Source organism: Anabrus simplex, chromosome 2 (genome assembly GCF_040414725.1).
Source record: "Anabrus simplex isolate iqAnaSimp1 chromosome 2, ASM4041472v1, whole genome shotgun sequence".
Classification (NCBI taxonomy): Eukaryota; Metazoa; Arthropoda; class Insecta; order Orthoptera; family Tettigoniidae; genus Anabrus; species Anabrus simplex.
In genome coordinates, this window is record NC_090266.1 from 909011661 (window position 1) to 909025250 (window position 13590).

The 13590-nt window shown below is 37.6% G+C and overlaps 1 protein-coding gene across 6 annotated transcripts in view; it reads right to left on the minus strand.

The window, feature by feature from the left end:
- Positions 1-13590, minus strand: part of LOC136863178 (general transcription factor IIH subunit 1) — a 506000-nt gene that overhangs the window by 223868 nt on the left and 268542 nt on the right. For all 6 annotated transcript variants that reach the window (XR_010859163.2, XM_067139528.2, XM_067139529.2 and 3 more), the window contains exon 7: positions 211-439. Coding sequence is in view for 5 of the 6 variants with exons in the window: in XM_067139528.2 (XP_066995629.2) it covers positions 211-439 (229 nt within the window). In the remaining variant the exon portion in view is untranslated. The remainder of the gene's footprint in view (positions 1-210; positions 440-13590) is intronic.

The window sequence follows — 13590 nt, forward strand, 5'->3', positions numbered from 1 at the left end:
AGGAATTGGACATCATTTAATAAGTCATCTCTCCAGTCCTCAATGATTAAGGAAATATGTTAATCATAATATTCAACAGTTAACAAAACAATTCTTAAGGATGAAAATAAAGCAACAAAAGAATTTGATTAGTATTAGGTATGTATAAGTATTACAGGGCACACTTTCAACAACCCAAGACTTGGTAAACAAAACAAGCTCCTTACTTACTTTCTTCGTTTTCGGTTGTAAGCTCTCTTCAGACCTCAGATTATCATTCATGAAGTTATTATGGTTGGAACTATTGGAAATATTCAAATTGTTGGTAGATTTCAAGTTTTCAGTCATTTTCATGCTCTCAGAAGGCTTTGAATCTTCAGAAGCTTTGAGAGGTTCAGATGTATGATTAACTGAGTTCTGTTGACAAGTCTTCAAAACCATAATGGAGTGCTGATTGAATCTGAAACAATTTCACATTTATATAAATTTAAAATAATATAAATTCGAACACGAGTCTTCAATCGGCTAGTGTTGAGTTAACCTAGGTTTCTAACAAAACAAACAAAATTCATGAGAGTAATAGTTGTGTTTAGTTTTAGTGCTGATTGGAAATCAGTTAAGAAGGGATAAGATTTTGTATAAATTTCCCTATAATGTGGAAATATTACCACTGCAAAACAATTTCAGTAATTCAACCTCTCGGGAGGAGTGCCACATTACTGGAAAAGCCGAATTGTTAGAATTCTAGTCTATAGTCTGGCTTTATAGAAAAAACTGTACATATTCAATGAGGTCAATTTATTCACACTTAATTTAACACTGTACACACTGTATGTTATGTATGTAGGCCTACTGGTAATATTTATAGTAAAAACTGAAAAATACACTTACGGGCATTTACAAACATCTCGAACAAACACTGCATCGCACACTGTATTTTGAGACAGGAAAGTAGCCTACTCATTGTTATTTTCAGTAAGGAAGCAATCAATTGTAGTTTGTTTCTTTCTGTGAATAGGTATTTTGAAGACTACTTCTTGTAATCTCATCAAAATCATAACAAAATTCAAACCAAGATGTTTCAGCATAGGACACCATGCAGAAAGAAAAGGCCAGATTATGGGACATGGCAGACCACTGAATGGTTGGATTACGGAGATTGTATGGTATATTTATTTTTTAAAGACCTGGCACATTTACACACATTTGCAGTAATCAGAACAAAGAATATAATGGCAGAAGTACAAGTGATTCGCTTGGATCAAGTGTCATCACAGCCATCATTTTAACTTCTAGTGAAATGCATAAATATCAAGATTGCTATTTAAGGTATGAAATTATATACTCAGAAAAGGGAAATCTGGAACTTCCTGAGTTTTGTATGCACTGGTAAACTGAGCAATTAATGTATAATTCTACGTAAGCTAAAAAGACATCTAAAGACAAGTCATTTTATACTAAGTGAATGAACAATTGCAGAAAAAAGTGCACATAGCAAGCTATAGAATAGAATAAATAACTGCTAGAAAAATGCAGCCCTATATATAGATGCAGAACTTTGATTTTGCCTGTTTGTAAATAAATATTTACCAAGTTGATTGGCCCCATGATTCTGCAGAAAAAAAAGTTCCATTTGAGATATGGTGGACTCGAACCATACTGGCAACAGCCTGGTAGATACACTTCCATGGTGTCTCATTTTCATACCAGCTAAATGTTGGGGGATGGTAACTTAATTTAAGACTACCTACCCACCCCTACTCCCTCCTTATCCTAATGTCACTGAGAACATTGAACAGTTCGGTAAAAGCTTGATTTTCTGCAAGGAAATGCTGTCAAGAAGATGTCTGAAGTAACTGTTGAAAAGATACTATTCCTTGCTGCTTAGAAAACATGTTTCCCAACATTCAGAAACAAGCAGCAGATATAAATCCCCATTACAGACCAGATGGAATAGAGCAGACTTATCCAATACAGTATAAATGGTAAGACAAGGTACCTGGCAAATGGGGAAATTACATTAGAAGGGAAGGATTTGTGAGAGATCTGGTATAGATGAATGTGTGGCCTATGATTATAGCAAAAGAGAAAGCGAATGAAGGAAAGAATACTGCTATTTGCTTTACGTCGCAATGACACAGATAGGTCTTATGGCGACGATGGGATTGGAAAGGCCTAGGAGTGGGAAGGAAGCAGCCGTGGCCTTAATTATGGTACAGCCCCGGCATTTGCCTGGTGTGAAAATGGGAAACCACGGAAAACCATCTTCGCCGACAGTGGGACTCGAACCCACTATCTCCCGATTACTGGATACTGGCCGCACTTAAGCGACTGCAGCTATCGAGCTTGGTCGGAAAGAATACTAGCATAAAAATAAACTTGTGTCCTCATCCCGAAGTGGTGCGGCTCTTTTCAGGCACACCCCCAATGGAGGTGAGCTGCATGTACCATTTCAAACACATACCAGCCCAGATTATGGGACATAGCAGACCACTGAATGGCTGGATTACAGAGATTGTATGGTATATTTTATTTTGTAAAGACCTGGCACATTTACACATATTTGCAGTAATCAGAACAAAGAATATAATGGCAGAAGTACAAGTGATTCGCTTGGATCAAGTGTCATCACAGCCATATCAATTTAACTTCTAGTAAAATGAATAAATATCAAGATTACTATGTAACAATGAGCACTGTATTCTGTTACTAGACATTATGGCTGGCTTGTCATGTTTCAAGAAATGTTTCAAATTTTAACATGGAAGATAAACATTTTTTTTGCAAGAAGTGGCAACATTTTGTATAAATAATGTATATATTTTATCTTTAGTGTATTCTCAAATAGTTCTTAAAGGACTTGAGTTCTTCCATTTTTTCAATTACTAGACAGCAACAATGAGCTTTGTAATCTACTACAAAACGTTATATCTGATGAAGTCTCAAATGAGACGAAACATGTTCCACGATATGTTTAATATGTTTTTATATTAAATAGTTTTCACTTGTGAAGTGAGGTGTATTGACTGGGTGGACCAATGAACCTAACATTGTTTCTTATTTTAAGTGGTATGTTCCGAGCTGTCAGTGGAGAGATGGCATGGAATGACATTAGCAGATGAATAAGTTTGAGTGGTGTTGTTAAAAGTATAAAAGATCACAATATGAAGATAAAGTTGGAATTCAAGAGGACAAATGGGGCAAATATTCATTTATAAGAAAAGGAATTAAGGATTGGAATAACTTACCAAGGGAGATGTTCAACAAATCTCTTTCTTTTAAATCATTTAAGAAAAGGCTAGGAAAACAACAGACAAGGAATCTGTCACCTGAGTGATTGCCCTAAATGCAGATCAGTAGTGATTGATTGATTGATTGATTGACTGAAGTCATTCCAGCCCAGAATTTGCAACATTTTTGTAACACTACTCATTTGTCAAAAATCACCCACAACAACCTGTGATGCTTTCCATTGGATCTTTTCCATTTCAAGTAATCCTGGTGACATTCCCATATACTGCAACCACACGCCAACTGGGGTTTATCAGTAATTAATATGTCTTCTTTACGTCCTAAATGCAAGCCCTTAATACCCTCATAACCATACGAAGAGACCTGTAACCTTTATTTATAACGTCATATTAATGTGATTTCCCCAATTTCCTCATAATAACACCTATGTGCGTACACTGATCCCCATCAGGTACTTTCACCCTATTACACATTAAATTGAGAGGACTTTTCCTCTTGGTGAAAATTACAACCCGAATTCTTACCCTGTTTACCATCATACCATGTCCCTCTCACAACAATGTCAATATCTTTTTTCAGTCCTCACAGTCCTATAACTTATTTACTGCTCTATACAGTAGAACATCATCTATACAGTTCTTTACTCATACATATAGCAAGAGTATTGTCTGCACATTGCTCAGAATTTAAAAAACAGAAGAGTATTTTCGTATCGGTTGTGTCCACAGTAAGAAGGAAACAAAATTTTTAATTTTTGTCATCTATGTATGCATGTATGTATGTACATGCATAACGAGGAAATGACTCAACATAATTTAATGGAAGTCAGTATGTTAAGTCGGGGAATAAGGCATTGCACTTTAGGATACAAACATTATACAGATGTTAAAAATTGGGATATATTTCGCTTAAACGTAGTAAGCATCATCAGCCAGAAAAACATAACCCCATAGTTAGGTCAGGGCCCTTAACCTGACTTCATAAAGTAGAATTGTTCACGAAGGTCTAATAGTTCACAATGGTAAAATTTTAATCAACCTTAAAAACTAGTCAAATTGCACTAAGTTAAATTATTATTATTATTATTATTATTATTATAAGTGAATGATTAGAATTGCTTATGTCATATGAAAGGAGAATAACATGAAATATGACGTCAAAAGTATAATTTGACCATGTGTGAAGGAGTCAAAGTCATTACAATCTCAATAATATAACTAGTTCATAGCTGTGTTCTTCAATCCTTCTAAAAACTTCAGATGAAATGAAATATGGATAAATGAAACAACTGGTTAATATCTTATTTCAAATTATCAAAAAACAAGTCAGGTAAAAGGAATTCACAGATTAGTTGGTTAAAAAAAGAAAGTTTGTAAAATTGAGTTGAATTCCGTCTGAAAGGGCGTGAATGTGTGGAAATTTGTCCAACTTTCTTTCAGGTGGTGAGTTAAAGCCATAGACTGCCGTACTTGAGTTCCATATATGGGGTTCAACTTAGCCTTACATGTAGAATAAATTACAAATGTCGCGTGTTGAAGTCTGAAAAAGTTCACCAAGGAAGATGAAATCGACAACTCTTTGAACTTCTTGGATTTAAATTTAACCAGAGATAATGATAAATTCATTTTTCAAATTTACAGGAAAACTTTTGCCGCTCCCTTGACAATAAAAAACGATTCTTTACACCCTCAGATATACAAACAGGCTACCTTTTCGAGTCTAATTTATCAGACATTAAATGTTCCACTCTCTTCTGTTAATCGAAAGAAGGAATTAGAATATATTAAAGAATTAGCTAAACTTAACAGCTTCAAACCTGATATGATTAATAAGATTATTGGTAGAATTAAATTAAAAACCGCTATAAAATTAGTTCTGGACAAGTTTGGAAAAACAAATTTTGCCACCTTAACCTTTACCAATCCATTAAAGAAGCACGACATCAAAATCGCATACCGAAGTCGTAACATCACACCTGCCAATTTTCAAAAAGAGAAATCCGGAAGATCCTTATGCGGATTTTTTTTAACAAAATGCGCATGCGAAACACTCTTGAGACATAATGAAAAAGGATGGCATGGGGGGGGGGGGGGGATAATAAACAATATTAATACAAGTCAAAAGCCAGCCCCGTGGTGTAGGGATAGCGTACCTGCCTCTCACCCGGAGGCCCCGGGTTCGATTCCCCGTCAGGTCTGGGATTTTTACCTGGACCTGAGGGCTGGTTCGAGGACTACTCAGCCTACGTGATTAGAACTGAGGAGCTATCTGACGGTGAGATAGCGGCCCAGGTCTAGAAAGCCAAGAATAACGGCCGAGAGGATTCGTTGTGCTGACACACGACACCTCGTAATCTGCAGGCCTTCGGGCCGAGCAGCATCGCTTGGCAGGCCAAGGCCCTTCAAGGGCTCTCGTGCCATGGGGTTTGGAATTCAAGTCAAATACAGTAGAACCTTGATGCATCATTCCTGGAACTGTCGTTTTCCCGTATTCATCATTGAATTTATTCGGTCACAAAAATGTTCCATATAAACCAATGTTAAATTTCCCCGCATCTATCGTTTCTCAAACTATCGTTTTATAGAATCGACAGTCGAAAAATTATTTGTCCTTGGTCACAATTTTCCCGCACTGATCGATCGTACGTAAGAAAAATATACGCAAAAGTTTTTTGAATTTAGAGGGACTACTCAATACTCTAAGCATATAATAGCAGCAACCTGTTACACGAGAATGTACGAGCGATTCGAAGTTGCTAGTCTTGAACAAGGATCTTGTAGGCTGGAGTGCTGTGCGCATGTTATTTACGCACGTCACTAGGAGCCTCCTGGAGCCAATGCTGCTCCACGGCCCAATAACCGACCCCTACAAGTATGCTTATTTACAAGAATAAAAATTAGACAGCATAAAACGCTAATTTTCCACCGTTTACTGTGTTGGTATAGGCTGGCTAAAGCTGCCAACATCATTGAAAAAAAAGAGGAAATCACGCAGGGCACCAGATACATTTCAATTAGTCACAGGGTGATCAACTGCATCGTACCTTGTTGAGTGTGTGGGATGCTAGAGGCCTGTTGACTGCTTTGTTGCCTTCTATCCAAGAGTCTTGTTACAAGCCGGACATAACCAAGCCAGACCAATAATCTTTTCTCATAGCCTAATCTAGTAACTAGTTCCTAAGTTGGCAGCTTCGCACAAGCCGCTGGTGACATAATTCAAGACGTGCTGCGTTGAATTTCTAACCTCTGTGACATCGTCCGAGCTGTGCTGTGTTGGGTATCTAACCTATCATTCGCAAAGTGTCTAAGGAATCTTTTCCTAAATACAGGTTATCGCCGTGGTATCCATGTATATATTTAATTTGCAATAAGAGAACTGAACATAAAAGGTTTTCAATTATTACGAAATGTGTAAAGAAAAGTGAAACGAAATGGCATAAAAGTCATGCTTTTTATTTTCATCTCGTATGCCTATATCATGGTTGCAATATTTTGATACTGGTATGTAAAGTATGAGCTAAATGGTTAGCAGGTGTTGGCCTTTGGTTCAAGGGGTCTCGATTGGGTCGAGGATTTTAACTTTCCTTGGTTAATTCTAACAGTTCGGGGGCTTGTCTGTTTGCCAAATTAAACAGTAGAATTCATCTTAGGTAGGGCTGCATTTTCACATGCACGTGGATTGCCTATCACGCGACAACTCGAAAGCTCTGCACCCGGCTCCGGAGGCCACGTGCCATTATTGTTGTTTTATAATAATAATAATATATTTACATAATGAAAAATGTCCCAATACAGTACCCGTATTTTATTATTTTGCTTTTCTCCTATTCTTTATGTTGCCCGCATTCATAGTTTTCCCGCATCCGTCGACATTATCCCCCTGCCCCCTGAAAAACGATGCATCGAGCTTTTACTGTATATGTTATGATCACCCCTGAACTTAAATACTTACACAAAGTTACATCTTGATGAGTGCTCATCTGTTTTCACTTAACACTGGGAACGCTTTCCGTGATCGTATAAAACAGGGACATTAAGCAGAATGTGCCTCCCGAAAAGACTGATAATATTGTTTCTTAGTTAAACTCATTACAAACATTACTAAATTGCTTAGAAATTCGTCACACAATTCCACGAGTTTCAGAACTACCGGCAATGTCACACACGCACTCAAACAAAGCCTTTCAGCTGCTATGAAGCAAGATGCGGTTACTGAAGTTGTTTATATATAAATTCACAGCCTGCTACTTTTCACAGATTTCTTTTCTTCAAAACTACAGCCTGCTACTTGTTAGGGAATACCTCACTGAATGAAGTAGCAGTTGAGGTAGAACAGGTGACAAAAGCACGGTGATAATCGATCATGTGATTATCGATACATTTACCGGTCGAATTTCAAGCACTGCATCTCATATTACCAGCTACTATCGAAAGTCAAACAAATCTGATTTGACTGCAGAAAGCTAAACCAAACGTGGATATTCAAAATCCGTACAATAACGTTGTTCTTCCGTACATTTTACGGAAAAACCGGAATACTTGGCAGGTATGTAACACTAATCGAAACTTATTTTTCAATTCCAACACTGTAAACACAACTCATAATAAATTTTCAAATTCTGGAATCTACAGACTCAAGTGCGCCCAATGTTAATTTTCTTACATGGGATAAACTGGTCGAAGTTTCAGAACTAGATACTTAGAGTATTACAGTGCATCAAAACATAGAAAATACTCTGCCATGAGCGTTCACATGGAGGATACTAGGCACAACTTCACCACAATTGATCAAGACCTTCAAAATGTTAAACATGTAAACAAAAGTAATTTAATGACTGAATTTGAAAACACTTATATTTTTTTTAGATCAGCATTTCAATATTATTAATAATAATAATAATAATAATAATAATAATAATAATAATAATAATTAAACGATGCCTTGGAAGTCACTAGTCTGATAACCGAACAAGTTCCCAATCTGCTCACTTATTTTGATGTAAATGTCAATAATCTTATGAAAATTTTCAACTATAAACTTGCAAACAACCCTCCTACTGCAACAGTACACAGTAGCTACTTCAGTGCTACCTCTTTACACTATTTCCCCGCCCCCAGCTACTAACGCTCTCAAGATTACGCCTACCCCTCCTCTGGGTATGCTAAGTACCAACTATAAGCCCAACTTAGCACACTAGGAAGAAACGCTGGCAACAAGGAATGAGTTAGCTGGAAAATTTATAATGTCCAATAATGGACCATTTATATTGGTATTATAAATTTACTAATTCGGGACAAATATTTCAGGTTCCCTATGGGAATCAACATCTACATTACCCCTTCTCTCCCGACTTGCTCTCCGCCTTTGCAAGCACACCCCTACAATACATGTAAACAGTAAGCTAACGACTGCCAGACCTTCACGAGCAGCCAAGGTGAACAGTCACCTCTCTGTCAACATAAGAGGTAAGCATTCATAAGCTTTTGCTTTTAACTGAGTATTTTTCACTCTTCAGCTACTGACACACATCTTTTCTCCCTACATTTTTCAGACTTCAACACGCAACATTTGCGATTTATTCTACATCTAAGGCTAAGTTGAACTCCCGATATGGAACTCAAGATGACAGTCTATGGCTTTAGCTCACCACCTGAAAGAAAGTTGGACAAATTTCCACACATTCATGCCCTTTCATACAGAATTCAACTCAATTTTACAAACATTAATTTTTTCAACCAACTATTCTGCGAATTCCTTTTACCCGACTCTTGTTTTTCAACAATTTGAAATGAGATTTAAACCAGTGGTTTTATATATCTATCTTTCATTTAATCTGAAGTTTTTAGAAGGATTGAAGTACACAGCTATGAACTACTGTAATTATATTATTGAGATTGTAATATCTTTGATTACTTCACACAGGGTCAAATTATAATTCTGACATCATATTTCATATTATTCTCCTTTTATATGACAAACAATTCTAATCATTCACTTATAATAATTTATTTAACTTAGTGCAATTTGACTAGCTTTTAAGGTTAATTCAGATTTTACGACTGAACTATTAGACCTTAGTGAACAATTCTACTTTATGAAATGAGGTTAACCTTTTCATTGCTGAGATAAATTCTCTTTCGTAAAAGCCCAGTGCTGAATTACTTTTAATAATTAACTTCAATACATAAAAGTCGGAAATAAAATGGGAAAAACCAGAGGGTTCTTGCCTGCTTGTCATATATTTTTATACTAAATATGGAAGGTCCTAAACTGATTTTTCTAACACAAAATTAACTATATGTTGCACAGGAAATTCAAGGTTGTCCAACATAAAAGGCAAACAATTGAACAAAAATCGAACTAATAATTAAAAATAATAGTAAAAAGCTCAACTTACATGTTTCAGTGGCTACAGGTGGTCCTAGCTGTCCACTTCCAAGCACCGATTTATAACTAAACTGAAGACAATAACTTCAGGGGCGTCCAAAATGAGTAAAAATATATCTAAATTTTACGGTAAGATATTATTCAAGATAAAACACTGAGAATGCATTAAAAATTCCTATCCATCTTGGTTTGATATCAAAATAAAAAATAGTCCAGACCAGTTAATCAAGGGTTGTACAAAACTGGTAATTCCAAAACTGTGGGTAGCCTACATTTTTTCAAATCGCATGTCTTCTTTGGAAGTGTTCATTTGCACAAAACAAGTTCATCTCCTTCAGTACCTTACTAGGGTATGGTAGTTTCTGAAGCAGAGGTGTACACATAGTCCAACATCGCATTTTTCACACATATATCTACTTTCTTTCCTCTTTTTCTCATCAAGCGTGGTGTTTGAACACACATGGCAGTGCCTGGCAGGAAATCTCTTCTTCGGGGTGGGTGGTACAGGGGAAGGAAAATGTCTGTCAGTCTAAGCGGTTTGTCCCCGGCTGAAGGGCGTCCTCTTTTGCTTGTAGGTCGGGGTAAATGGAATTTCTGGAAAATCTTTCATTGAAGTTTGAGCTGAAAATCTGCAAGTGAAATGTTTTCTCCTGTTTGCATACTATAGAGTGTTTGACAGTTCAATACTGTAATATCTAGCAGGTGGAAGAATTTCCTGTACCATTTCAGGGACTTCCGGACACATTCTATGGAACTAATCATCATATCGACTCTGTCAACTGATCTCATGTTCTTATTGTACTGAAGAATACACTGTGGCTTTAGTTTAGGTTGCTTTGTCTTCCTGCCTACTTTCCCTGTCGATTCCACTGCATCTGTATGCAGCGTAGTCAGCATACACACTTCCTTACGGTCCATCCATCTCATGACCATCATATTCTCTGTGCATTTTGTTTCAGTTTGCCCCAGTTGTAGTTTCTTTGTAAATTTAGGCATTCCCTTATGGTTCCTTTGTACTGTTCCGCATGTGTTTATTTTATTCTTATGTAGGTAGTCGTACAGTAGTGGGCTCGAATACCAATTATCGACCCACAGAGCCCTTTATTCAGATACTTCTCCATCAAAGTTTTGACTACTGCACCAGATACACCCATTTCGCGTTCTGGTAAAATTTCTGTTGCTGCCCCCGTGCACACAATAAAATCTAACACATACTCAGTTTCAAATCACAAATAACGAATGTTTTTATCCCAAACCGGTGCCTCTTAGAGGGTATAAACTGGTTGAAAGAGAGCCTATCCTTGAATAGCGTCAAACTTTCATCTATACACACGTTCTGAACACTCTATGTTCACTGAACTTTCTTCTGAGATGGTCAACAATCATTCTTATCTTGTACAGTCTGTCACCTTCAAGTTGAGTATTATTGTCACAGAAGTGAATCACACGGAGAAGTAATAAGTACCTATCCCTTGGCATATAATCTGAAAACTGAGGGGTAGCTAGGAGCGGATCAGTAGACCAGTACTCCATGATATTCAGCTTCTTCATTCGAACCATTAGCATTGTCACTACAAGAAATATATGTAACTCTTCAGAAGTAGTGTCTCTCCACTGTTGTCAATGTGATTTTGAACTCGGTGACGTTTTCTCCAAAACAAACTTGTAATATTTATTTCATTAGCTATTGCTTTCATAAGAACTGGTGTAAAAAAATAACTGAAAAATGTCCAAAGCTGTTGTTTTGTTCTGTAAGAGACCTAGAGTAATACCATTGTTTGCGTCATCAAAATCGTGCACAACTGGAGTAAACACATTATCCTGCCATTTGAACATAGGAGAACAGGTACGGCTTCTCTTTCTCATGCTTTGCACAAGTCGTTGGACAACTTCTGTACTTTCATTATAATCGGTGTCATCATTATCATCATTATTCTCGAAATCACTAAAATCGGAATATTCATCTTCCGATTCTAATGTGGATAGCATTCTCACAACCTCGGAATCGGTAAGATTGCGCGCTTTACTGGCGGTCAACATACTGTAGCTTACTCATCCCTAACGTGGGCCTCACTGCTAGCTTCCACACCGGACATACCGCAGAGCAGCTCGTAAAGCAGAGTGTCTTATTTATCTCAATAACTCATGAATGAATCAACAGATTGTCATTTCGTAAGCTCCTGTCTACTGCCGAGAGATGCGTGTATCCGCCCACGGAGTTTGAATGACTTCTTATGTCAACATTGGGAGTATTGCATTGATAACGTCAGAAGAATGTCACGCTCGCAATATTACGGGTGCAGCAGAGCAGCGGTCACTCTCCGCGCTCGCAATATTGTGAGGGCAGCAATGTAAAGGTAAAGAGCCCTGACCTAACTTTGGGGTTATGTTTTTCTGGCTGATGATGCTTAGTATGTTTAAGCGAAACATGTCCCAATTTTTAACATCTGTACAATGTTTGTATCCTAAATGTAAAGATTGTGAAGTATTGGAAAGATGGTATAATTAATTTGTTTGTAAGCTTTGATGGCCTAGAATGCCTAAAGCACATAAAACGGGTCAATAACAACATTAAATTGACTATTGTTTGTTGTGATGTCTTGTGTCTCTTCTGCTGCCATGCATCTCCGATATATGGGATTACTGCTGTGTCCCAAGTAGAACAAACCTGCCTGAATATTGACAGGAAGTAGTTTGGAGGTTAGATAACATTTTTTATTTAGCTGCCAATCATCTGGTTCATACATGTTCTGATAACTACTGGTATATGACACACTGGATCATCTTCGTATTCCAGCTATTTGATCCCTACTCAGAGGTGCTGATAGGAATGAAGAGTGTGCACATTTAACGGAAAACAGCAGAGCAATGTTCACTGCTACCTGCGGCTGGGTCATTCCAGCTCTGGAACTTGGCACTGTTAGAAACCCAGCATAGAGATGTTTATGAAAAGTGAGGAACTGTGCTGTTTTTCATTTGATTGAGCATTTCATTGTTTTTAACCACAACATTCCAGTGTTAATATTGTATTCTTTCTTTCTTGCCAGTGTTTTAACCTAACACTAACACATCAAAGTGTTTTTGGTGACAGAAGGCTGCAAAAGGGCTAGGATTGGGTAGGTAGCGACCGTGGCCTTCATTAAGATACAGCCTTAGCATTTGCCTGGTGTGAATATGGGAAACCACAGAAAACCATCTTCAGGGCTACCAACAGTGGGCTTTGAGCCCACAAATGCAAGCTCACAGCTACACGACCCTAACGACAAGGCCAGCTTGCTCCGTAATATTGTATTCTGATAATATTACCATTGCAACGACTTACATCAAGTTCAGTTTAATATTTGTCTGCGTCTGTTACAGCATCATGGGAAAATGGATGGGAGGATTTTAATGAAACTTGGTATTTCAGTTTAGAATAAGGTCGAGAAATATTTCAGTTTGGAATAAGGTCGAGAAGGATCTTAGATATAAGTTGTCGAAAAAAATTCATCGGATGGGGTGCTTCAAAAGGGACCTAAAGCATAAAACTATGTCTCCCTCTTACACAGGTTTTACATGAAAATAGCTCATGATAAATTCTAGGTCTATATCTTTTTCCAAGGTGTCTGGCCAGTTAATCTGCTATGGTATTGGAGTAAACAACCATACAGCCAAGGTCTCCACTCCGAGTGTTGGGCGGCGGTAAATAACCCGACTCACTAGAATGACCAATGGCTCAGGGCGGAGGAGTCCTTATAGAAGGGAAATGGGCCCTCAGAAGAGGAAATACCACTGAAATCCCATATGAACTGTAGCGTCTGTACTCTAGAGGAGCGGCTACAAAAGGCGTGTGTTCTCCATGTTAGGAGTGGCATACAAGTTTCGGCTGGCAGTAGCTCTAAAATTCCTTTGGGAGTGGCGAACCCATTGTAATAAAAGCCTATATGATAACAAGTGTACTGAAGCCTCGGAAAAGGCTAGGGTGCTCTCCAC